At 37.7% G+C, this 25,554-nt stretch overlaps 1 protein-coding gene across 1 annotated transcript in view; it reads right to left on the reverse strand.

Moving 5' to 3' along the window:
* The window catches only part of STARD13 (StAR related lipid transfer domain containing 13), a 208,132-nt gene that overhangs the window by 57,934 nt on the left and 124,644 nt on the right, over nt 1–25,554 (reverse strand). Inside the window, exons 2-3 of the mRNA XM_036742620.1 lie at nt 12,032–12,103; nt 9,621–9,702 (exon numbers count right to left, since the gene is read on the reverse strand). Coding sequence (XP_036598515.1) covers nt 9,621–9,702; nt 12,032–12,103 — 154 coding nt within the window. The remainder of the gene's footprint in view (nt 1–9,620; nt 9,703–12,031; nt 12,104–25,554) is intronic.

Consider the following 25,554-nt stretch of genomic DNA (forward strand, 5'->3'; position numbering starts at 1 on the left):
TAATTTAAGAATTACTGGACTACTTGAAAGTCAGGATAAAAGACTAGACATCATATTTCAAGAAATTATCAAAGAAAACTCTAACCTGAGGGTAAAATAGAAACTAAAAGAATCTACTGATCATCTTTTGAAAGAAATCTCAAAATGAAAACTCCCAGGAATATCAGAGCCAAATTGCAGGGCTCCCAGATCACAGAGAAAATATTGCAAGCAACAAGAAAGAAACAATTCAAATATCGTGGAGCCACAGTCAGGATAACACAAGATTTAGCAGCTTCTACGTTAAAGGATCAGATGACTTGGAATATGGTATTCTGGAGGGCAAAGGAGCTAGGATTACCACCAAGAATCACCTAGCCAGCAAAACTGAGTATAGCCCTTGGGGGATTGGGGGGAGGGGGGAAATGGATTTTCAATGAAATAAAGGACTTTCAAGCATTCCTGATGAAAAGACCAGAGCTGAATAGAAAGTTTGACTTTCAAATACAACAATCAAGAGACCCATGAAAAGATAAATACCAAAAAAAAAAAATTGTAAGGGATTCAATAAGGTTAAACCCTTTACATTCTTACATGGGAAGATGATACTTGTAACTCCTAAGAACTCTCTCATTATTATGACAGTTAGAAGGAGTATATATAGATAGAGGGCATGTGTATGAGTTGAACATGATGGGGTGATTATCTAAAAAAATAAAATTAAGGGGTGAAACAGAGGAATGCAGTGGAAGAAGGGAAAGGGGAGAGGTAGAATGGAGTACCTTATCTCACATAAAAGAGGTATGAAAGCTTTTACGGTGGAGAAGATGAAATAGGTGGAGGGGAATGCATGAGCTTTACTCTCATCAACATTGGCTCTAAGAGGGAATAACATACACACTTAGTTGGGTATAGAAATCTATCTTACCCTCCAGGAAAGTGGAGAAGGAGACATGGGGGGAGGGGTTGATAGAAGGGAAGGTGATAGAGGAAGTAGTAGTCAGAAGTAAAATGCTTTTGAGGTTAGATAGGGTGAAAGGAGAGAGAGTAGGATAAACAGGGAAAAATAGGATGGAGCGAAATACACAGCAAACATAACTGAAAAAAATTTATAGCAAGTTTCTCTGATAAAAGCCTCGTTTCTCAAATATATAGAAAACTGAGTCAAATTTATAAAAAATAAGAGCCATTACTCAATTGATAAATGGTCAAAGGTTATGAACAGCTCATTTTCAGAAAAAGAAATCAAAGCTATCTGTAGTCATATGAAAAAATGCTCTAAATCACTACTGATTAAAGAAATACAAATCAATACCTGCCGCTATCAGGTTGGCCAATGTGACGGAAAAGGAAAATGACGAATGTTGGAAGGGATGTGGGAAAATTGAAACACTAATATATAGTTGCGAACTGATTCAACCATTCTAGAGAGAGATTTGGAACTATGACCAAAAGACTATAAAACCATGTATACACTCTTTTGATCCAGAAGTACCACTACTAAATCTGCATCCCAAAGAAACAAAAACGCAAAGGAAAAGGACATACATGTACAAAAATATTTATAGCAGCCCTTTTTAGTGGTGTCAAAGAATTGGAAATTGAGGTGATGCCTATCAATTGAGGAAAGGGTGAACAAGTTGTGTTATATGATTGTGATGGAATGCTGTTGTGCTATAAGAAATGATGAATAGGATGCTCTCAGAAAAACCTGGAAAGACTTACATGAATTGATGCAAAGTGAAGTGAGCAGAACCAGAAGAACATTGAAAACAGTAATAGCAATATTATATGATGATCAACTGTGAATGATTTAGCTATTCTCTGCAATACAATGATCCAAGATAACGCCAAAGGATTATGAAAAATGCTATATATCTCCAAAGAAAAAACTGATGAAGTCTGAAAGCAGATTGAAGCACACTTTAAAAATTTTTTTTTTCTTGGTTGTTTTTTTTGTTTCTGTTTTCTTTCACAATATGACTAATATGGAAACATGTTTTGTATGACTGCACATGTATAACATATCATATTGCTTGCCTTTTAAATGACGGGGGAGAGTAGGAAGGGAGGGAGAAAATTTGGAACTCAGAATTTTTAATAACAAATATTAAAGTTGTTTTTACATGTAAATGGCAATAAATAAAATACTAAATACTTAAAAATCAATACTGACACACATGGAGTATTATGTTCAGTGCTAGAGACTACATTTTGGAAAGAACCTTGACAAAATGGAATATCCTCAAAGGAAGGTGATCAGCATATTGAAAATGCTGGTGATCATGACTTTCAAGGGCTCACTGAAGGAAATGGTGATGTTTAACCAGGAGAAAAGACTTCAAAGAGGCATAAGAGTGCTCTTCAAATTCAGAAGGATGTCATTTGGAAGAGGGATCAGACTTCTGGCAGACCTACGAGTAATGGGCAGGGCCAGGGAGGGAAGACTGGCCAGTAAGCCCAGTCCTTATGCTCACGCGCAGTATGTTTAAGTTGACGTGATCCCTATGTGGACTTTGGAGCATGCACACACATTATGTAGTTGGATCTTATCCACTAACCAAGTGGTGAAGAGTAGCCTTTGTCTGACTCTTTTCTGGCTATAGTAGGATGCAGAATTGGGGAATGCTATAAATCTCCATGGCAGAAGAGAGGCCTCAGGACTTTCTCCTCACTGGATGGGGAACCTAACTAGCATCTGGCCCATCAGTACATGATCCTGCTGTTACTTCTATCTCTTTGCATTTATTATTCCTGCTTTTAGGTAAGGAGTACTGAAGATAGATGTAACCTTATGAGCTTTCAAAGGTCAGCATGGTGAGCCACTAGAGGTCCAGGATCTATAGTCTAGGCCAGGTTTTGCAGCCAGTCAGGCCAGAAGCAAGAAGGATTCATTTTACCACTGACTACAAGATCAGACTGGGATTAGTTCATCAGGAAAAGGATTAGGAACAGCTGGAATAAGGATTCACGTGTCAGTTTTGTCCCATTTGGAAGCCACCTTGTGTATTGGCAATCAAGATGGGCTCTTAGCACTTGTTCAACCAAGTGCCGTGAAGAGTTTGGCCTTTGTTTCCTTGATTAAATTAGGAGTCCTTGATGACCTCCTTGCCTCAAGGGAAAGCCTAGTTTACATGGGTTTGAGTGACATGTTTGTGACATCAGAGGCTTTTAGACCACATGGGTTTAAGTCGCATTTTTGTGAGGCTTTTAGGTCACATGGGTGAGTTGCGTGTATGACTCACCTTTGACCCTGAACAAGATATATAAACCCAGAGGTTGGCTTTCTCCCTTGGAGCTCTGAGCCACAGCAGGAGTGGTGCGTGACTCTGGGCCAGCCGTTGTTATGAGTTCTCCGGCTTTGGAGAAAACTCAGATGTTGATGCTTCACTGGTAACTGTATATTGTGATTTTTGTCAGATGGAAATCTGTCTGTTGATTCATGTTTATTTGCTCTGAAGCTCAGGGTACTGGCTTTTCCCCTTGAGCTGAGTGAATGATATTTGTATGTTGGATTAAAGTAAGATTGTTAACCCCTTAACGTTGCTTTCCTTAGTAAAGCAGATCAAAAGAACCTTTGCTTGCAGCATTCCTGTTATTGGGCTTGTGTTGGTTTTTCACCCCCACAGTAGCTGCTAGCTGAATTGTTGAAACACCTTGGTAGGGCCAATGGTATACAGAAATGGCTTTAAGTTTGAGCTTATTCTCCCTAAGGTCTGAGGTGCCATAGGGGAGAGTGCTTCCCCATGAGTTAGGGAGAAATATTTGTGCTTCTATTCTTGCTATCTCTTTGCAGCAAATATCCCAACATAAAAGGTGGTAGTAGTGGTGGCAGCTGCTGCCACTGTTGTTCAGTCGTGTCTGACTCTTCATGACCCCATTTGGTGTTTTCTTGGCAAGGATACTGGAGTGGTTCACCATATCCTTCTCCAGCTTGTTTTATAGATGAGGAGTAAGGCAAGCAGGCTTAAATAACTAGCTCAGAGTCATATGGCTAGTATGTGAGGCCAGATTTAAACTCAAGAAGATGAGTCTTCCTGACTTCAGGCCAGGGACTCTACCCACTTTGCTTTCTAGATGCATTGTAAAAGCTAATTGATATTAATTGTTAAGTGGAACTGGATCACTAATCATTGGTAGTAAACACTAGGGTAAACATACCAGAATGGGGGAGGGTTGAGTCAACAGCATTAGAGAAAGATACCCCTGAACCCTTAAGGGTAGTTCCCTAGAAACCTGTGGGGGAGATGTAGCTGATCTCACTCTGGAAAAGTGAGTCCGGAGGACTTCTATGTAAGAGAAAATTACAGCTGTGTGAAAGTGTGGAATAGGCTGCCTCAGAAAATGGTAAATTTCCCTTCTGCAGAGTTTTAAGCAGAGATAGGATGACTAATTGTCTAGAATGTTGTAGAGGGAATTTCTGTCCAGGTATAAGTTAGATTAAATGAGATCTAAGGACATCTTTACTATTTTAAAAATTAATTTTTAGTTTTCAACATTCACTTATATAAAAGTATGAGTTTCATTGAGTGGCACAATGGATACAGTGCTTGGTTCTGGAGTCAATAAGATCTGAGTTCAAATCCTGCCTCAGACACTTACTAGATGTGTGACATTGGGCAAGTTGCCTCACCTCTGCCTCAGTTTCCTCAACTATAAAATGGGGATAATAATAGCACCTACTTCCCTGGGTTGTTGTGGGGATCAAATGAGATAATATTTGTAAAACACTTAGCACAGTACCTGACATATAGCAGGTGCCATATGAATGCTTATTCATTTCCCTTCCTTCTACTGCTGAGATTTTATTGTTTCCCTGCTTTCTATTTTTCCCTCATCCAGGCTATTCTACACAGTAATGTAAAAAATTCACCTTCCTTAAGCATAACTCAGAGCATGTTAGACCCTGTTCAAAAACCTCCATTCAAATCCCTGTCTCTACAGAGTGAAACCCCAAATTTTCTGCCCAGCATACAAAATTTACCTTCCCAGCCTTACCTCCCATTACTCCTTTGCCTGTACCCTATGCTCAAACCCAATCCAGACCACTCTTCATCCCTTCAACATATTCCATGCTTTCTATTTATTCGTCTCCCTATAACAGTCCTTTCCCTCTAACTCCCCCAGCCCAATTCACTTTATAAAAGCCAGTTGGAATAAATGTCACTTTCTTCCAGAAGTAATCTCTTTCTCCTATGAACTACACAGTACTTTATTTGTACCTCTTTACTATACTGAACACATTCTAATTTATAGTGCCATGTATGTACATGTCTAGACTGTAAGCCCATGATGGCTAAGCTCGTGTTATGCATACTTGCATCCTCTCCTAGCCTCATGCTTTGGCATATAGCTTGTGCTTTGGCACATTGTTGAATGAATGAAGCTCTATTACTCATTAATAAACATTTATTAGATATCTACATTGTACTAAGTACTAAAATTGCAATCCAGAAATTCAGAACTAGGAATAAATGCAACATTGTACACTTAAATACTGAATCTATTTAGAAACATAAGCTAATAACCCCAAATAAGCATGCTTTATGGGATCCTTGGTTATGGCTTACCACTGAAATGCTCATGTCCCTCACATACTTCCCCCTTTAGTGAGCTATGACTTGTTAGATGTGTTGTGTGCCTGACAACATATCCCCAAATCCTTCTAGCGCAGTTATCCTACAGCAGCCTTTATATTTTGAGCACATAATCCATTTTCAAAAATTTTATCTTTTACTTGTAAAGCTTTTATATATAACATAGAAGATGGCAGCAGTCTGAAAGAAATGGACATATTTTATCCAAAATACACAGCACAGGGAAAAAGGCAATTGACCTCTAGCTCAAACAATCTTATCTCACATCATTCCTGAAAACTTGTGCATATAGCTGTCAGTCATAATAGCAAAACAGATTTTCTGCTGCTGCAACTATGATTATCAAAAGAATAGCTGAATATCAGATCCCGAGTGTACTGATGACCTGACTATAAATAATCATACTAATATAGAGGCAGTATAGCATAATGGATAAAGGACTAGCTTTGGTGGCAGGAAGACATAGATTCTAAGTCCTGCTTCTGATATATACCCCCGGTTTGACCCTAAGCAAATCACTGAATCCTATAAGACAATATGATACAGGGGAATTGCCACTCTTCATATGTAGAGGAAATTTTATCCTGGGAGTCCCATTACTTCACTGGTAAAATCAAAGATCCGACCAAAAAGCAAATATATTTCAGATTCGAGCTTCTATAGGTTTCTGGGATCTACAGAAATACATCATTCTTGAGCATTTCAATAAGTATTTTAAAAGTATAGCTAACAAACCTTTAAAATATAAAATCAAACAGAACAGTGTAGATTCATTCCCTCCCTCTCTTCCCCCACCTGGTTGGTAAAAATAAATGAACTCACTTTTCTACAACGTAGCCTGGCATCCACCATACTCACCATGCATGAGTCGTTGGTTGAGTAGCTAATTCCAAAGTCTTTTGCTTTTCACTTCTCTCCACCTGGATCTGTCTACTGATGGCTGTTTTTAAGATGGTGAATCTGTCCCTTGTTGGCAGAACTCATTCCAAGGGGGAAAAATATCCCTATCTGTTTCTCTGAGCTTTCTTTGCCTGGCCTACTCACTGACACAAGAATTGTATGAGGACAAGCCCATGTCTGCTGCTTCAGTAATTATTCCTTTGATCCTCCAAAACAATGGGGTGGGGCTCCTTTTGTCTCTCATTCACCAAACGTGGTGTTTCTCTCCTGCTTCTCTACCCCATGGAGGGTCTAAGCAAACCCTAGGCCAAAGGCCTTCTTTGCTTGAAAATATTTTCTGGAAATATATCTTGCTGTTAGGAGAGTTCCAAGTTCAACAATCTCCTGCCATTCTAAACCTCCTTCTACATACAAGACTGTTCCATTTCAATAACACCTATTGTGTGGCAACCTTTGTAAATAAATAAATGCAGAGGGAGTAAACACCCATTCAATAACTAAGGTGAATCATACACAGCTCTTCAAAATATAGGACTTCAAAAACGGTAACAAAATTGTTGCCCACTTTGTATCACATGGAATTATCAGTACTACATAGCAAACTGGGTACACAGACATGGTACATCATAGGTAAAACACATGCAAGAATAATGAAAATCTACCTTATTTAACTCTCGTTTGTAGAATAACAGGTCATAGACTCTTAAAGAAAATGTTCCTTGATTTTCTTGGGTGACACTGTTATTATTTAGAACTTTACATCTGAGAAGTATTTTTAAATTATTTTGATGGCTCTCCCTCATAACACTCCTGCAGAGAATTTTGCAGAACATGATATCCTGATAGAAAAGGTCAATGACTTAACCAAGGCCACAGATAACAAGCATCAGAACAAGAACTATAATTCACAGATCACATGTCTGACATTCATAACTATGTCCACTGATACCACATAACTTTCTGTAACATAGATCCCTTCACATACATATAGCATAATAATATCTGATTTTTTTTACTTGGTTCCTTGATTGAGACCTATCATTTTAGAATCACATCTAATTATTTTGGCTTACAGTTTACAGCTTAAATACCCTCATATTCCACACTTGAATACAATTTCAAAATATTCAGTTCTGTATTAGCCAGCCATAGCCACAGCACCCTGGGGCGAGATGGGGAAAATACGCACACGTAAGTAAGAAACTGCTTTTGTTTGAAGCACTTCTGGGATATTCAAGAGCAAGCTAGCACTGTCTCTCAATTTTATCACCTGCAGCTAACAAACGCTTCACATAATACAATCTCTCACAAAATAGTCAACATTTCCACCCTGCCTTTCCTCCCCTAGCTCCACCCATCTACAGTCATGATTTGTGAGGAGTTAGAGTACAAACTCCCTGGTAAACACACAATATTGCCTTTCTGTATGGACAGAAATCGCATTTGATCGAAGGAAGGTAGGAGCAATAGACAAACATTAAGCTCCTGTTATATGCCAGGCACTGTGCTAAGCACTTTATAAATATTATCTCATTTGATCCTCACAATAATCCTAGAAGGTAGGTGCTATTATTATTCCCATCATACAATTTAGTAAACTGAGGCAGACAGACTAAGTGACTTGTCCAGGGCCACACAGCTTGTAAAGTGTCTGAGGCCAAATTTCAACTCAGGGTTTCCCTGACTCCAGTCCAGCACTCTACTCACTGTGCAATCTATCTGCCTTACACTAGTAAAGTCTATTTTTGACTTTGCGAGGGAAACCTACATGTTGTCCATGGTTGTTGTCCTTTGTATCGGAGAGGACCAAAATGACATCACCATGCTGGGGTCAATGTACAATGTGTTCAACTGTGGCTGATCAGACCAACAGGTGCTTGAAAGGCTCTACCACAGGTTGGGCACAAATAGTTCTGTAAAATGTTACCATAAATACCTGCTCTAAGGTGAGACAAGCTGAAGTGAAGGGGCACGGGTAATTCAGGTTATGTATACCTCTGATAATTTGCCCATTTTATATTATATCCTCTTTGCCTTTAGAGATGTGAGCTACTCCGATGGAAGGAAGGAAACAGGAAGGAACCATTCCATTCTCACAAGATAAATTTTGCAGTTCTTTCATTCCATTCAGTTACTTAGAAGCTAAAAGATTAAATTGCCAAATGCAGCAAGTGGACAAATAAGACTTGAGGCAAATCACCGCAATTCTCTGGGTCTCAGCTTCCTCCCTTGTAATCTGAAATGATCAGAGCAGGTGTCCTCTAAATCCTCTTCTAGCACAAAAATTCCACTGTTATATGCATCTCCTATCAAAATTCCTACTAAACATATAATCTACATCAGTTGATTACATTTCCTTACCATCCAATCTATTTACTTTATACTTCTGAGTCTGAGTTTCCTCATTTCACAAATGAGATGAGCCCTTAAAAGTCAATTCAAGCACTAAATCCAGTCAACCTATAATCATGTTCAACCTGCCTTCTATACTTACAACTTTGTTAAACTTCACTTTCAAAGGTCATTAACGTACCATTGGTTGCCAACTCCAAAACATTTTTTTCTATCTTTCTTTCTTGACCTCTCTGACACATCTGACATCGCTAACCTCACCTTCTTGGAAGGAGGGAATGGGGTTCAGGCATGGAGGATGGACAGAGACAGATGGAATGTCATAGACGTGAGGAGCAGTGAGAAGGTCACTTTTGCTGGCTCACATAGTATGGAAGGGTAGTCGTATCCAATGAGAGTGGAAAGATAGGTTGGGTAAGATTTAAAAAGCTGACCAGATAAGGCAATAGAAAGACCTGGGCTTAGTTGCATAGAGAGTCATAGAGCTGACACAAATAAATTAAGCTATTATTATTCAGCCCCTAGAAAAGTGCTTTGCACAGAGTAGGTATTAACAATGTCCATTGAGTGAATGAACAAAACTGTGCAAGAACACTCACAATCTTTGAATGAATTAGTGAATAAATTTAAGTACATTTATGAAGGGCATTACATAATCTTTACTTTTTGCAATGAACAGGACATTGTATTCTTTGTTTGAAATGTGTCACAACATTATTCATGGAGACGACCATAACCCAAATCCTTCTGGAAGCTGAAAGATGAAATGTAAAAATATTTCATGTGCTTTACCTGCAAAGAGGCTCTACAAGGTCTTTTTCAAGAAAATCATGATCTTTCTTTACAGCTTCGATGTTGATGGGAAATTGTGAATCTACAAAAAAAGATACATACAAACATTTGATTTAAATAATAAAATTCATGAGGACCATAGCACCTTGTTTCTGAAAGAGAGGGCATCTACTTTAGCCATTAAAATGCTACATAATCCATGAATCTAAATAGTAGTTACTCCTGGGTAAAAGCCCTGTTGACAAAGTTTAAGAGAACAGATGGTTTCATTGTAAATGTGATAAGTGCTTTTAAAAGTGTGAAGAAAATTTGAGCTATGACAACAATTACGTGCCTGACCTTGGGTATGATCAAATATTAAGCAGCCTAAGCTTTTCTATCTCCACATTATCAAAGAGGTATGTTGACCTGGGCTCTGAGAAACATTCTTAGAGTTGACATCTGTACTAAGGCCACTTATTCACACTCAACTGAATTTATGAGCTATCTGGCTGAAGAGACACATTTGATCTCAGAAAAGAGAGATGTTTTTGCCTTTAGTTTCTAAAATGTCTTCCAAATCCCAGGTACCTCAAAAAACTTTCTTTATTAAGACTAGTAAAGAAATGTCTATTCCCACATTGCCACAGAAAGCTAACCATCTTTCTAATATTTATACTGAGAAATTAACTGCATGACTAACACCATGTTCTGCCCCAAGAGCATCGTGGGATACCAGTCACCTGGTGGTTTTCCAAAGTACTCTCTATTATGTATGTTTGGTTTTTAGATCAGTACTCAGAACTAAGTGTTATTAGCCATATGTAAAGGGCCAGTAAATTAATTCTCAGCATTATCATTTGCATTATTTTACTTTCTGTTCATTAACTCATATTTTGGACCCCAAAGCAACTAAATTCAAGATAAATTACATCTCATTTATCTGTACTCAAACTGATGTGTAAACTGCAACCTACAATGATGAAAACTATTCCCCCTCTGGTGGCCAAAGTTATGAAAGTGAATTTCAGCCATGTTACAATAAATACTGTTTCACCCATAATACATAAACATATCTGTTTATATGCGTCTGGGGGAGCACAGCTTAATTAAGATTTATATAAATTTCTCATCAATTATATATGGATGTTTCACATTTTAAACTAATATTTTAGATTCACAAAGAACCTTTTGTTGAAAGATTCCAGAGTATGTTTCACAGACATTTCTCCCTTCCCCCCCTCATATTCCAGCAAGAGAAGGGAAATTGAGTATTTTAGTTAAGAAGGTGGGGCACAGAGAGGGTAAGTGTCTTGCCACAGGTCAGTAAATCAGTGAAGGCTTGCTCTGGCACATTTTCACTACTCCTCAGTCTCTGAATATCATCCACAGAGATGAATGTGTAGGTAGAATTGGCGAAATAAAGACGATTCTGTTTACAAATAAAAAGTTCCACTAGTGTTAGCTATAGCTTTGATAACATTTTAAAGAAGGATGGTTAATTTATTAATTTCTATATCAGTTCAAGTCAACAAAAAGGAAGTGTTCCAGAGGCCATTAGACACTTAAAATATTTGATCCCAAAAGTTTGCCAAGATGAGTCCCACATAAGATGATCCAAACTAGAGCGGGTGCATTGACGTATTCTGATGTGATTTCTAGGAAACTTATCATAGGATAAAAATGTTAACCCTTTTTCTGCGGCTTCTTGGCAAGGTAAAAATAGGGAAGAAGAGGAAATGAAAGATACTGCAGAGAGATGACTAAAGACTTGGGGCCTACGGTAAAGAGACGCTCAAACTGGTGGAAAGCATGAAGAAAAGAAAGCAAAGGAAGAACAGATTTTTTCCTAAACTACAACTGTTCTTGCATTTCTACACAAAACCTTAAGGCACAAGATAATAATAATAACTACCATTTATACAGCACGTTAAGGTTTGCAATGGGCTTTACACATATCATCTTATTTGACTCTCACAACGACCCTCCAAATTAGGTGCTATTATTAATCGCACTTTATACATGTATAAACTGAGGCTGAGAAAGGTGAAGTGACTTGGCCCAAGTTATAGAGAGTAAATGTCTGAGACAAGATTTGAACTCAGGTCTTCTTGACTCTACATTCTGTGCCATAACCACAAAAGGAGGCAGCACAGCAGAAAGCTCTGGACACGGAGGTCCTGGTTTCAAAACTTGCCATTGATACTATTTGTGTGACCTTGGACAAATAATTTACTTTCCTGAGTCTCAGTTTCATTATGTACCAAAGAAGGAGATTTGATTAGAGGGCCTCTGAGGCCATCCTGCCCTAGACTTAGGATCCTATGAAGGGCTGAGGAAATAGTTAAAAGACAAAAGGAATCTTAGGGCATTGGCATTAGGTTAGTCCAAATTTATTCTCTCTAAATGAGAAATGAAAAAAGTAAACATACCCTCATAGAGCTGAGCATATTGTGGAAATCCAGCAGCCCGCAACCAGTCACACGCCTCCTTTGCTTCAATTTCTGGAGGGTGGAAGAAAAAAAAAAACATGGAATATATGAATCAAAAAGTCACAAAGTTTCACAAAAATTTCTTTACTGAAGGAAAGAAGAACAAGAAGTTATCACTGTGCCTATTATAAACAAAATTATGCAAATGATTCTTCAGTAAGCTGTAGAGTGAAAGCAAATAACTGTGTACAAAGATGGATAAGGAATGAATTCATATTATGAATTGCTTTAAGAAGCCTAGCATAATCTCCACAAATATTTTGAGCATAAAAAGACAACAAAATGGACTCTAAAGAACACAAAAGCTGGGTCTCTACAATTTGGACAAAATGTGTTATTTACCAAAATATCAGAGACTCAGATGACTGAGTATGAGGAAATGCCAAACTACCGTCTCTCTGTGCTAGGACTATTATAAAAAAAAAAAAAAAGTAAGCTTTGAACCTGAAAGCCAGAGATAATGATACTTTTTCTCTCCCTCCCTTCTTTGTTTCTTTATTCTTAGGGATATTGGGAGGATAAGAGTAGATATCTATGTGAAGTCCTTTGAGTTCTCAGGAATAAAGGTGCTACAGAAATTGAAGTTGGCATTATATTTGTTGACATTACTGTTACTGTTCAATTGGTCAAAACACATTATAACAATATGGGGATTAGATAAGTACATGAAAAAGATGCAGCATTTTTCCCATGCACTAGAAAGCCACGCTGCCAGGTTCCTGTCTTGAGTCAACAGAAAAAACTCTGAGTGGATGCCAGCCCCATACTCTGTCTTTTCTGCTAATCATTTTCAGCACTGACATACTAAGTGATCATTGAACCACCTGCCTAGAGAAACTGTCTTGTGAAATAAGAGAGTACTACAGTATGTGAAATAGAACACTTTTTGACCTCCTGAATCCTGGATTATTTCCTAACCACAATTCTGTTAGATAAATACAAATGTAAGGGAACAGAAATTCATTCATCAAAACCAGTTTTCCCCAAACAAGATTACACAGCCAATTATAACAGTTTTATAACAAGTCCTTTCCCCCAATGCTTGGATGAATCGTTGTCAGATCACTGTACTTGCATGTACTTTGACGTGAGTTTTTTTCTATGGTCATAAGCCAGAGAGTACACAGGGTCCTTGGGGACTGTTGCTTAAAAAAAAAAAAAAAAGTGACAAACCCTTACATAAAACAGCATGTCTGTGCTGAAAGGCAGAGATAGCTGTACAGCACTATGTTTCAGTCTGACAGAGTTATTTAGAATATGCTAAGCAAACAAAACAAAGGCCAGATACTAAGCCTGGCCAGGAAAACAACCTGGACAGAGACCCTAAACGTTCAGGATAGCCCACACCCAGAGCCTCTCTGATCTAGCTAGAGCTGGGCTGAACCTGTCAAAAGATGGCTAGTTCAAGGATGCATGCAGCCTGTGCAGGTCTCTGCCTCAAAGCAACAAGTCTTGTGAGAGAAGTGGCAGGATTTTAGGGAATCAAGTGCTGGGGATGGTGCCAGAAGACCTCAGTAGCTGTGTGGCCTTGGGCAAGTCAATCTAACTCTCCATTTCCTGCAACTGTTTTTGTATCTTTGTAGGAGGATAAAGGGATTTCACTTTGATTACCACATGCAAATACTTGAAAAGAGTTGCAGGAAATGCACAATCTGATTGTAACTCATGGAGGGGGAGGGGTTGATGAATCATTTCTTAGTCATAACAACCTCTGGTCACTTAAATTTGAATATTTTTTATCAATATGACTGAGGAGGTGGTAATGAGGAAATAACTTGAATTTCTTGACATGGTCTGAACTTAAGAGAAGTTCACCATGTCTGAGATAGAGCCAGAAGACTGTGGTGAAAGATAAAGATGTTTTCCCTTTTGTATCATTTAACATACGCTGTTAGACAACAGGATTTCTGACAGAGACAGGACGTAGAATTATAGACCTGGATTTGGGAGTGGCCTTACAGACCATCCAGTCTAAATTCCTAATTTTACAGTGGAGGAAAATGAGGTTGATAGGCCAAAAAATAGGCAAAGTCCCACAGGAAGTTATGAGCTTAAGAGACTGAGAAGGGAAAGGCAGTGGCTTGAATAGAACAAAGAAAGGTTCCAAACAGACAAGGGACCAGAAGGAAAGAACAGACTATTATTCAGAGATGAAAGGAAATTTGTCCTAGGGAAAATAAAGAATGGGAAGGGATAGGGGGTCAAGGGAGGGCCAGATAAGGATAGCTGGGCAGGAGGTCATTGTACATTGGGGAGGATCACAGATTTTAGAATCAGAAGAGGCTTCAGATGTCACCTAGTCTAACCTACTGTTTTTTAGATGAAGAAACTCAGGCTCAACTAGGTAAGGTGGTTACCCAAGGTCACAAGGGCAGTAAGTGACAGAGCTGGGCTTCAGACGTAGGCTCTCTGACTCCAAATCACTCCACTGCGCTGCACTGCCTCCCCTCACTAAACTCCTTGTAGAAAAGTAGCTCTCAAATTTTTTAATTTAAAATTTTATTTTGTTCTGAATTTAACAGAGAACTCTTTCGTATGCACAAAAGAAAAAAAGAGGATTAGAAATCACAAATCGCTATTACATACAGCTTGGTTTTTTAAAAGTATATAATAAATTGAACGTTATTTTCAAATCTGTCCTGCTTGTTTATGTTTTCCTCTCAACTCCAGTAAGAGGCGTTTTAACTGAGCACCTCAGGTGGCTAGTGAGATATACTTTAGAATAAGCATAATACCTTGATCATTCAACGTAAGGGAGTAATAGACTTCTTTCTTAATGACTAGTGACAAAAACATAATAGCTCAACATAATTAGCCACTATCAAATTTGATTGTAGACTATGAACTTGAGTTGGAAAAAGCCCTGCCATTCCTTCTAATTATGTAACCATTTACTAACAGTTCCCAATAACTCTGAATTATGCTTTTTGGGGGCATATTACCCTAGGTTGGCTAACAAATTTGAGGGTTAAAAAGGAGACTTTGTTACCAGTATCAGCATTTCAAAAAAGATCTATGTAATGTCATTTAAATTACATTCAGGAGAATAACTTGAAAAATTCTTGTTTTTCATTGTACACTAAGTAGCTAGCACAATATATAAAATCCTTTAAGAGCTATTAAAGATCTCATTTTGACAGTTTTATTTGTTCCCTCCTTATAGCACACACAATTGTCTCTGTGGCAGCCATAGTGCTATGACAAAAGAAAGCTACTCAGCACTTCTGCTCATGAAAGTTTATCACTGGAAGCTAAATACAGTGCGGTGCTCTAGTGAAACCACACAAGTGTCACCCTTGGTTCATGTTTTGCCATTGCTGAAACCAGTTTCATTTATTTCAGCCTAAGATTTCATAATACTAGGCTCACACTCTGGAGAAATACTTTCCTTCCCTTCCCTCTGAGCAATCAGCATTTCCCCTGGGAAGGGAAGGAAAGTATTCCTTATATGGATTTTGCTATTGTCCTAATAACTGTTGTCCTCCTCTACCTTGAGGCCTCAACCACAGGCCCCTGTCATCAGCAGCTTCATTAAATAAATGATGTCTGCCACAGACCATAAGACTTATGAGAAAGGGGGAAGAAGTGGGAAGGGATCAAAATGCTTGCCCTTTGTAAGCACTGAACTTCTGAGAATTCTACTTTCACTTGACCTCTCTTCTGCGGAAAAGGAGTGGCTCCATAGTCCAAGCAAGGAATTAATGGAGAGAAGAGATGGGTGAAACTCCATTGACAACGGGGTCATGACTGATTGAAAAATGAAATGCTTCTCTTCTCAGCACAACAAACTACAACTTATTTATTTTGTTCCCTGATGAATTTCGTAGAATTGCTCAGTTTTACATTCTAGCTGCTGCTCTGCTTGTTTTCTAGTTATAAGGAAAGTAACCAAACCCTTCTGTGACACAGTTTCCTCATCTGTTCACTGGGAATATGATGTTGACTTCCAGATACAAGGCACAAAGTCTGACTCTAAACACTGTGAGAGACAGCTGTATCTGTCTGATGAAGTCTTCAGGGGCTGGGGCTTTGGGATTTGTTTATTCCATTATATTCATAAGAAGATCATAGAATTTTGGAAATAAAAACCTTAGGTAATACTTTGGCTTAATGGTTTTTTTTCCTCAGAAGAATTGGTTTTGTAGTTTAAATAAGCAATTTACAATGTAGCCTGATTTTTTAATATTGCTAAGTATGTGTTAGTAATAGGAATCCAGAATATCAAGAGTAGAATTTAAATATAACACAAGAAAATGTAGAATAGTAGAAACTCACTGATTTAGACAAAATGGGGAAGAGAAAATCCATAAAAGTCTGGTTTACTGTACATTTTTTAAAAGAAAGGTTGTTTTATTACTTTCAGATGTACATGATTATATAGTGGGGCTGTTATAAACACACACACATATATGTATCATGTATGTCTCTACATACAGGGCAACTAGGTGGCACAGTAGATAGAATGCTGGGCTTGAAGTCAGGAAGTCATCTTCCTGAGTTCAAATCTGACTGTGTGACCCTGGGCAAGTCACCTAACCCTGTTTGCCTCAGTTTCCTCGTCTGTAAAATGAACTGGAGAAGGAAATATCTTTGCCAACAAAACCCCAAATAGGATCATGAAGAGTCAGATATGACTGAAATGACTAAATAACAACAAATATACTTATAGCTACAATACACATATAAACTTGTGATATAAGAAATATATATGTATGCGTAATTACAGAATATATACATCATTTCAACACATGTATACACTGGGCATTACAAAAGTCTTAGTGCAGTTTTAAAGCTATCAAAACTTGAACAAAATGCTGCAAAGCAAAGATCTTCTAATTAAGAAAAACACCTAACTAGAGAAGTAGCTAATAGAAAGTAGACCAGTCTTAGATTTGAAAGAGTTAGATTTTAGTCCTGTCTTCAGTACCTCCTAACAAGATGAATGGGAGTAATTCACATAACCTTTTTGACCCTCCATTTCCTCATCTGTAAAACAGGAGTATTAATAATACTTGCATTCTACCTCATACGAGAGCGAGTTGCTTTATAAACTTCAAAAGCATTGTAAAAGCAAGCTATTTTTAGCGAATAATCCAACATAATTGCTAAGAAAATTCAGAGGAAGTGATAAGAAGAGAAATTCCATTTAAGTTAAAAACAAAAGAAAATGGATAAATTTACAGAAATTAACCTACAGAACATACAGGGCTTACAGGAATTTTTTAAAGAAGACCTAAATAATTAGAAAGTATTCAACATCCTTAGCTGGGATAGACCAATATAATAACATAGTGCTAATAGTCATATGACTCTATAAATTGAATGAACAAAATGATAACAAAATACATTTGGAAGATTAAAATATCTCCAAGAATAGAGGATTAAAAGAATATGGAATGAGTTTAATTGTAATTTCTAAACAGATGTCTCCTAAACCTATACATTCAGCCCTAGTTTTCTTCTGTGTTCCAGATGCGAACCTTCAGCTATAAACTACACATTTCTAACTGACTATCCCATAAGCATCTCAAGCTACAAATTCAGCAATCTTTCCACTGGATCTTCCATGTGAGAGCCTTTCAAATATCTAAGGACAGCTTTTACCTCCCCTGAGTCTTCTCTTCCCCAGAGTAATCATTCCCATTTCCTTCTGTCAATTCTTACATAGAGATGAACTTAAGACCCTTCACTATCCATACCTCTAAAATTAAGAATTTATTGCCTAATATTGTTAGTTATTTTGGTAGGATGAATCTTATTTCATCAACTAAAACTGAAAAGCTGCTCAATTTGAGGCAGAGGGCCCACCTGAATCAGATTTCTGCTGTGTATTACCTGTATTGCTTTGGGGAAGACATTTAACCTCTTTGGCCTCAGCTTCTGCACCTGTAAAAAGATGGGGTTGGCCTAGATGACTGCTATGATCTCTTTCAGCTCTAACAACATGACTCCTACATGCCTTGAGCCCAATAAACATCTCAGAAGCATACTGTTATATAAATAGTAGGTATTCAAATAAGTATTTGTAGACTGATCTCACATTAGGAATTAGTTGAATAAATGAATTTACACTTCAGCAGTCATCAAAAGTGGGTCTTTTTTTTTCTTTGTAGAAGACTCAGGGATCTTCTCTATCAGTATTGGACTTTTAAGTTAAATTATTTCCAGTAAATCAGTTTTGGTGGATGTACAGAAAATTATAACAGGTAAAAAAACATTGTTAATAGCATGACTGCTACCAGGGTCTTTATTCTAAAATAATATTATCCTCTAAGAATACCAGTAATGGCATATGTGGTTAGAGTTCATTTACTAGTAATGTTGATGGATTTACAGTGACCAGATGGACTAACAAGGTCACAATTTGCTAAATAGCTGGCAAGGAGGCAGGAGGTGGTCAAAGAACAGATCAAAGTTAACTGATTCTCACAGGGATCTAACTTATGCCCTTGGTTCTTTTAGATTAGTACAATGCTCTAACCTTGTATTTTCCACCTCATTTATCATGACATCCCAATATCTCATGGTGCATCATAGCAAGCTGACCTCAAGGCTTCAGACCTTCTTACCACCAAGAGCATGCCTGTCTGTGTGCTCTGTCAATTCTGCTTTCCATGTCTTTTGCATCTCAGCGTACTTCAGAAAAAGAGGTTTGAATGTTTCTTTTCTTAATTCAAACCAGTTATACCTGTGGGCATATAATTTTTGAAAGCTCTAACTGGTACTAATATAGGATGAATTAAACTCCACGAGACGTCTGCAGTAGTCACAATTATCACTATTGAGGTGTATAAAAGTATTAAATTTCAACAGGCCCATAGTTGTTGGTTGGGGATAATTTATACGACTGAGTTATTAACAGACTATTTAATGTGAATACTACTTCTTTGTCTTCAGATGGAATTTCCCAGAATGATTAAATAACAAACTTCTAATAGCACCTGTCTCCCAGGTTTGTTATGAGGATCAAATGGGATAATAATGATAAAGGTCTTAGCATAGTGCCTGGCACATAGTAGGTGCTATGTAAATGTTAGTTGTTATTATCTCTGCTTAGTGCAGTTTTTTTTTGCCTTGTGGCCACACATTGGTCTGGTTTTGTTTAGCATTGCTACCTAGATATCTGTTCATTCCATGAATGGCTATATGCCTAAGTCAAGTGAAACATGTAATCACCATTGTGATTATTATATATAAAGAGGGCTGGGCTTGTAATTTCATTGCCATAGGAAACTCTAAGATAGGAAAATCCCCTGTCGATGCAGGTTGGCTCCAGGAGTTGCTTAGACTCCTAAGAGGACTCCAAGAGGAGCTCTGCCTAGGGTCTCACAGCTAGTAAGGACTTTGAGGCAAGATCTGAACACAGGTCCTTCCTGACTCCAGGCCCAGCTCTCTATCTATTGTGCTACTTAGCTGCCCACCTTCACATCAAGATTTGAAGGCAGGCATTCCTGATTGAGGCCAGCTCTATATCTACTATACCATGTTGCCTCTCTTCAGTATCTAGAAATATAAATTGCCCTCAAAATTCTTTTTGGTCTAAAAAGGTACTCTATGTTTTTCTGATCACATGTCATACATATAAAAAAATAACTCCTTTCAATCTACTTGAAGTTAGAGCATCTTTTTTTTTAATTAAAGAATAAAGATGAAAATTTTTAAAAACATGTTAGATAAAATACAGAGGCTTATCTCAACTTATACATAAGGAGAAAATCTCTTTATTTTGGTTTAGACCTGTGATTTTTTTTGGGAGGGGGGTGGGGAAGCAATTGGGGTTAAGTTACTTGCCCAAGGTCACACAGCTAGTAAGTGTCTGAGGTCACATTTGAACTCAAGACCTCCTGATTCCAGGGCCAGTGCTGTATCCAGTGTGCCACCTAGCTATGCCTGTGATCTTAATGCACAAAACACCTGAGCTCATTGTGGAAATTCTCTCCACCAATGTAGCTCAGTGGGCAATTCATCTGTCTTAAGAGATTAAACGATGTACTGTTAAGTAACTTGTCCAGCACCCTCCTCCTCTGAAATACGCTAGCTGTGTGACCCTGGGCAAGTCACTTAATCTCTGTTTGCCTCAGTTTCCTCATCTATAAAATGGGGATAATAGTAATAGCACCTACCTACCAAGGTTGTTGTGAAGATCCAATGAGATAATCATAAAGCATCCAGCATAGTGTCCGCGGCATGTGTAAGCATTATATAAATGTTGGCTGTTATTATTATCAATTATATTTGGGAGATATAAAATACTGCAATTTTCACATTTATAATGATACAAGAAGAGATACTGAAAATCATATTGAAAAGCAGTACATGCAAACACTAGATTTCAAATCATGATGTCTGCCCTTAAAAATTTTATTAATGTTTCTCCCTATGATCTTACTAGTTATCAGATGAAATTGTCTTTAATTTTCAAAGATCTTAAACTGTACTTTGACTTGTCTTCTTTTACAATGTGGTCACTATTTTTCAAGGTGGCATTTCCAAAATGGAAGAACAAAAACATTGAAGCCACATGCAAATATCTGTACTTGTATCAGAATTCTGAAGAAATTCTCAATTTCTTCTATGATCTCCACTACTGCAACTTACTATCTCTGTGACACAAGGCTCTCCACTTCATGTCTCTGGGCCTTACCTTTCATATATGTGTAATATTGAACTAATGACATCTAAGTTCTGTTTCTGCTCTAAATTCTCTAATCCTCCGATTTGTGCAATTATATCCATTTGGGGCCAATACTGCTTTCCCTCTAGACCTCCCACAACAGACAATTTCTTTGAAGCCAGAAGCCAATGGAAACAGCTTTTAACCATTGATCTAAACTCTCTGCAAAGATAGAAATTATTACCTAGCGACAGCTTGACCAAGGGAGCTCTTTAGAAACAAGATTCCTAGTCTTACGTAAATATCCTCAGCAATGAAAAATAAAATCCATAAAACCCCAAACCAACAATCCCTAAGAAAACTGAAACAGAAAAGTCATTCTCTGCCAGTCAAATAGTTTTTAACCAGATTGTTTTGACTCAAGTTTTCCATGAGGCAGAGGGAGCTCTTTATTCTTCCTGTTCATTTTGTACATACTGTTCCAATCAAGGACTTGTAGCATTTCTTGGGGATGCTACATGGATAGACAATCACACATACATTTCTAACTTTTTGAAAAGGCTAAGCCATCAGTTGCCACCCAATACCAGGAGAATAGAGTTTTTAGCAGGCATGCCTAGTCAGGCAGCAGAGATAGAAGGCTGGATGACAGGGACTTGATCTGAAGCCGTAAGAGGCATACTGGATTAGAAGGAAGAGTATAGTGTAATTAGCATCCTGGATATGTGCTTTGAGGGACTGGGATGTAATAAATACTACTGCCTGTGAGCAATGGCTATTCAATTCAATTAACACTTATTAAGTGCCTACTGCATATAGAACCCTGTGTAGTCCTAGGGATAAAATTCAGATAAGACATGGTCCTGCCCTCATAGAGCTTGTAGTCTTACAGAATCATAACTCATTTATATAGCACTATACAAAGCATTTTCCTCCCAAGAACCTTGTGAAGGTAGGTAGTGAAAGTATTGTCATACAAATTTTGAAGATAAAGAAACAAATTTAGAGTGGTCCATCTACTAGACAAATATCTATCAAGTCCCTAATTAATTGCCAATGGTGGGTTATTTGACAAGTCTAACAGTCTAGAGTGCATCATCAGAAAGTTTTCTGATTTTCTACCATAGCATTGTTTTCTATACCCATTAAAACTTTTCAAAATATTCAAAATGTTATACTATTATTTCTATGAACAAGAGGGCATATTTGCATATATCATATAATAAACCCACATATTTATATAATTATTGTTGTTGTTTGTTGAGTCATTTCAGTTACGTCCAACTCTTTGAGATCCCATTTGGAGTTTTCTTGGTAGAGATACTGGAGTGGTTTGCCATTTCCTTTTCCAGTTCATTTTACAGATGAGGAAACTGAGGCAAGCAGAGTTAAATGACTTGCCCAGGGTCACACAACTAGTGTCTGAGGACTGATTTAAACTCAAGAAGATGAGTCTTTCTGACTTCAGGTCCAGTACTGTATCCACTGTACCACATAGCTGCCCCATCATAGATGTAAAGATAGGCATATATACACTCTATCTGTATTTATGAAGGACTATTTTTTTAGATTTAGTCCAATTGTTGTCTGAGCATCCTCATGTTCCAAAGCTATTCTGATATAAAGGCATTTAGCATCAGAAAGGATATACAGGCCAACAGGATCACATAGTACCTTGGCATACTTCACCCCAATCCCAAACTCAAATAGTTAGACCTTACTCAATTTCTAACATCTTGAGAAACATGGTAAAAGGAATATATTACTTTCCATAAATTTAACTTCCAGTTCACTTATTGATGTCTTTGGTTTCCCATCAAATGGAATACCTTCATCAAAAAACCCAGTCTTAATTTAATTTAAGGCATCTAGGTGGCACAGTAAATAGAGCACTAGGCCTGGAGTCAAGATGATCTGAGTTCAAATCTTGCCTCAGACACTTAATAGCTATATGACCCTGGGCAAGTCACTTAACTCTACTTGCCTCAGTTTCTCAACTGTAAAATGAGCTGGAGAAGGAAATGGCAAATCACTCCAGTATCTTTGCCAAGAACACCCCATAGGGGGTCATGAAGAGTTGGACATAACTGAAAATGACTGAACAACAACATTTAATTTAATGCACAGAAAAAGCTTATGGTGTATAAGTATAATTTTATTAGCTCGCTAGTTATAAAAATCAAATCATTAGCATCCTTATTTGCTGGCACAAGGATAAAAGGTTTATGTAAAATGTTTCCAGGGCATTTGTCCAAGAGTACCTTTGGCTGTCAAAAGCTCAAGACAACTACAGTATTGGCTCGGGGATCTGGCTTTACAAGGAGCAATCCTCTTTCTCACAAGGAAAACTACCATGTCCAGTTAAACCAATGAAGTTTTTAATTATTTTTTGCTGCTACAGAATCAGACTCAGTGCATTTTATTCAATTCAATAAGCATTTGTTAAATGCCTACAAAGTGCAAGGCATAATAACACAGTAACAAGATAATCCCTGCCATTAAGAAGTCAAGGTTCTAGCAGGGAAGGGGGATACAATGTGTTTCCGAGTAAATGAATGCAAAGACCATATAAAGGTTGATACAAGATAACCTCAAGAAGAAGAAAGTGCTAGTAATTGGGGCTGGGTTGGGATCTGGAAAGATGTAGAATACAGACAGCACCCAATCTAAACTTTGAAGGAAGATAGAGATCCTATTAGAGGAGGTTTGAGGAACATCATTCGGCAACTGTATGAAGGATGAACTGGAAAGAGAAGAAACTGGAGACAGGGACACCAGTTGCAGGCTATTGCAGCAGCCTAGGAAAGAGATAATGACAGTCTGAACTGTGGTAGAGGTTATATAAGTAGAGAGAAGGGGCTCATAATTTTGCAAAGAAGACTAAGAAGCAACATTCGGCCAGACAGGAGGTTAACAAAAAAGAGACAGCAATTGTCACAGGAGCCAAAGGGAGGAGGAAGTGTCTGGGGGGAGGGTGGAGCCAACAGAGTTAGATGCTGGAGAGGTCAAAGGAGGATGATGGCTGAGAAGAAGTCATGATACTACATTGGAGGGAGTAGTCCTTATTCCAGTGGCGGGGTTGGAAGCCAGATGGCAAAAGATTAAGATGTGAGTCAGAGACAACAAGTGGAGAGAATCCTTTCTAGGAGTTTTATAATGCCCAATGGAATGTCACTGATGGGGTTCCTACATGATCACTTAAATTTTGTGCTACTCCCACTTTGAAATTAAGTTGACTAGTATAGAGATTGTACTTCCTTTCCCAATAATTTAAAAGTAAATATACATGTTGTAAAATAAAATTAAAATACCTTTATCTGATAGGAGGAGATTGAGCCTGGTCCTAGAGAGGTTCTGTCCTTCTCTTAAACCCATAGCACAGGATCATGGCTTTTTTTCCATGATTGATGTTGCAATAGACTATCAAATACTGATAAATTTTATCACTCCATAGCCAGCCCATACATAGATCAGAGAATTTCAATTAAGAATAGCTCAACATGTTAGTAGTTTTCCAAAAATATGGAGTGCATAACTTCTACAATAGGAAACAGTGATCAAAATGACAACAGAATTTTAATTCTCTATAGCTTTCCAAGTTAGATGCCAAATAGCTTTTTGAAAAGGTTTCCATAAGCCTTAATGCTTATATTCATACATCCTGAAAGACAATCTCCTTCATTTAAAGGCAAGCAATCTTTGGTTGAGAGACTATAATGGGAAAGAGTATGACTTTATTTTTGTGAAAACCAATCTCATTCAGACACAAAATGAATGGAAGGCAGGCATGCTTTTGGGAGACAGAACACACTTTGACTTAGCTGGGTTGATTGAGCTAGCCAAAGTCCATGCAGAATACCCTCAAGCAACAAAAGATTGCTTTACAAACAACATAGGACAGAAAATGTAAAATTCTACTAAAGAGAGATTTACTTGAAATACAGAAAAATTCTAGGTTTAAAAGAATGATCGAAGAGTATAAAAGGAGGAAGATGTCAGATTTTTTACTAATTTTTCAAGTCTTCCAGGAATGGAACTGCTACTGAATTCCAAAGAAAAGACTTGCTAATACTCTTGGGAACATAGAATGATAGAATATTAATAGTTGTAAATAACCTTAGCAATCAGCTGATCCAAGCTCATAATTTTACAGATGGGAAAATTGAGGCTCTGAAAGATTAAGTACCCTAGGATCTAAGTTACCTTAACTCACTGGACAATGACCACCATCTAAAAGAGCATAGTTGAATAGTTCTGGGCATGCTTGCCAACTATTGGTAGAACAAATGATAATGAAGTTCATTGTGTCTAGGGTTTGGTGCATAATGACGGACTGGTTAACGGTTAACTGATTTGGAGGGTTGCATCTCGCCCATATGGTGGTTGTTTTAATATATTTTATCGATTTATCTTCTCTATCTATAAAGAACTGTATCTGTGCTTTTGTTATCAACTCCAATATACTAGGCCAGTGTGACTTCATTGAAATGCATCTTGTGGACAAGGGTCAGAAATTAATGAGACAAACATTATCACCTACAAGGTGGCCTTTTTAGAGGAGAGGTACTCCCCAGTACCGTCTTTTATTAAGTGGAATATATAACTAGCACAGTGAACACAAGACTTCCATCCTCTATCCTTCACCAATAAATAGGGTTGAGTAATTGAGCAGCAACATTTTTTGGTTTGTTCAAAATCCATCCTCTTTTCTCTGAGCACATTGCCAATACACTAGCTTAGACCCTCTTCACCTGTCACATAGACTAACTTAACAACTTAATTGATCTCCCCACTTCCGATCCATCATTCACATAATTGCCAAAATAAAACAATCTTCCTGATCAGGCCT

Source organism: Trichosurus vulpecula, chromosome 2 (assembly GCF_011100635.1).
Source record: "Trichosurus vulpecula isolate mTriVul1 chromosome 2, mTriVul1.pri, whole genome shotgun sequence".
In the NCBI taxonomy this organism is placed as follows: domain Eukaryota; kingdom Metazoa; phylum Chordata; class Mammalia; order Diprotodontia; family Phalangeridae; genus Trichosurus; species Trichosurus vulpecula.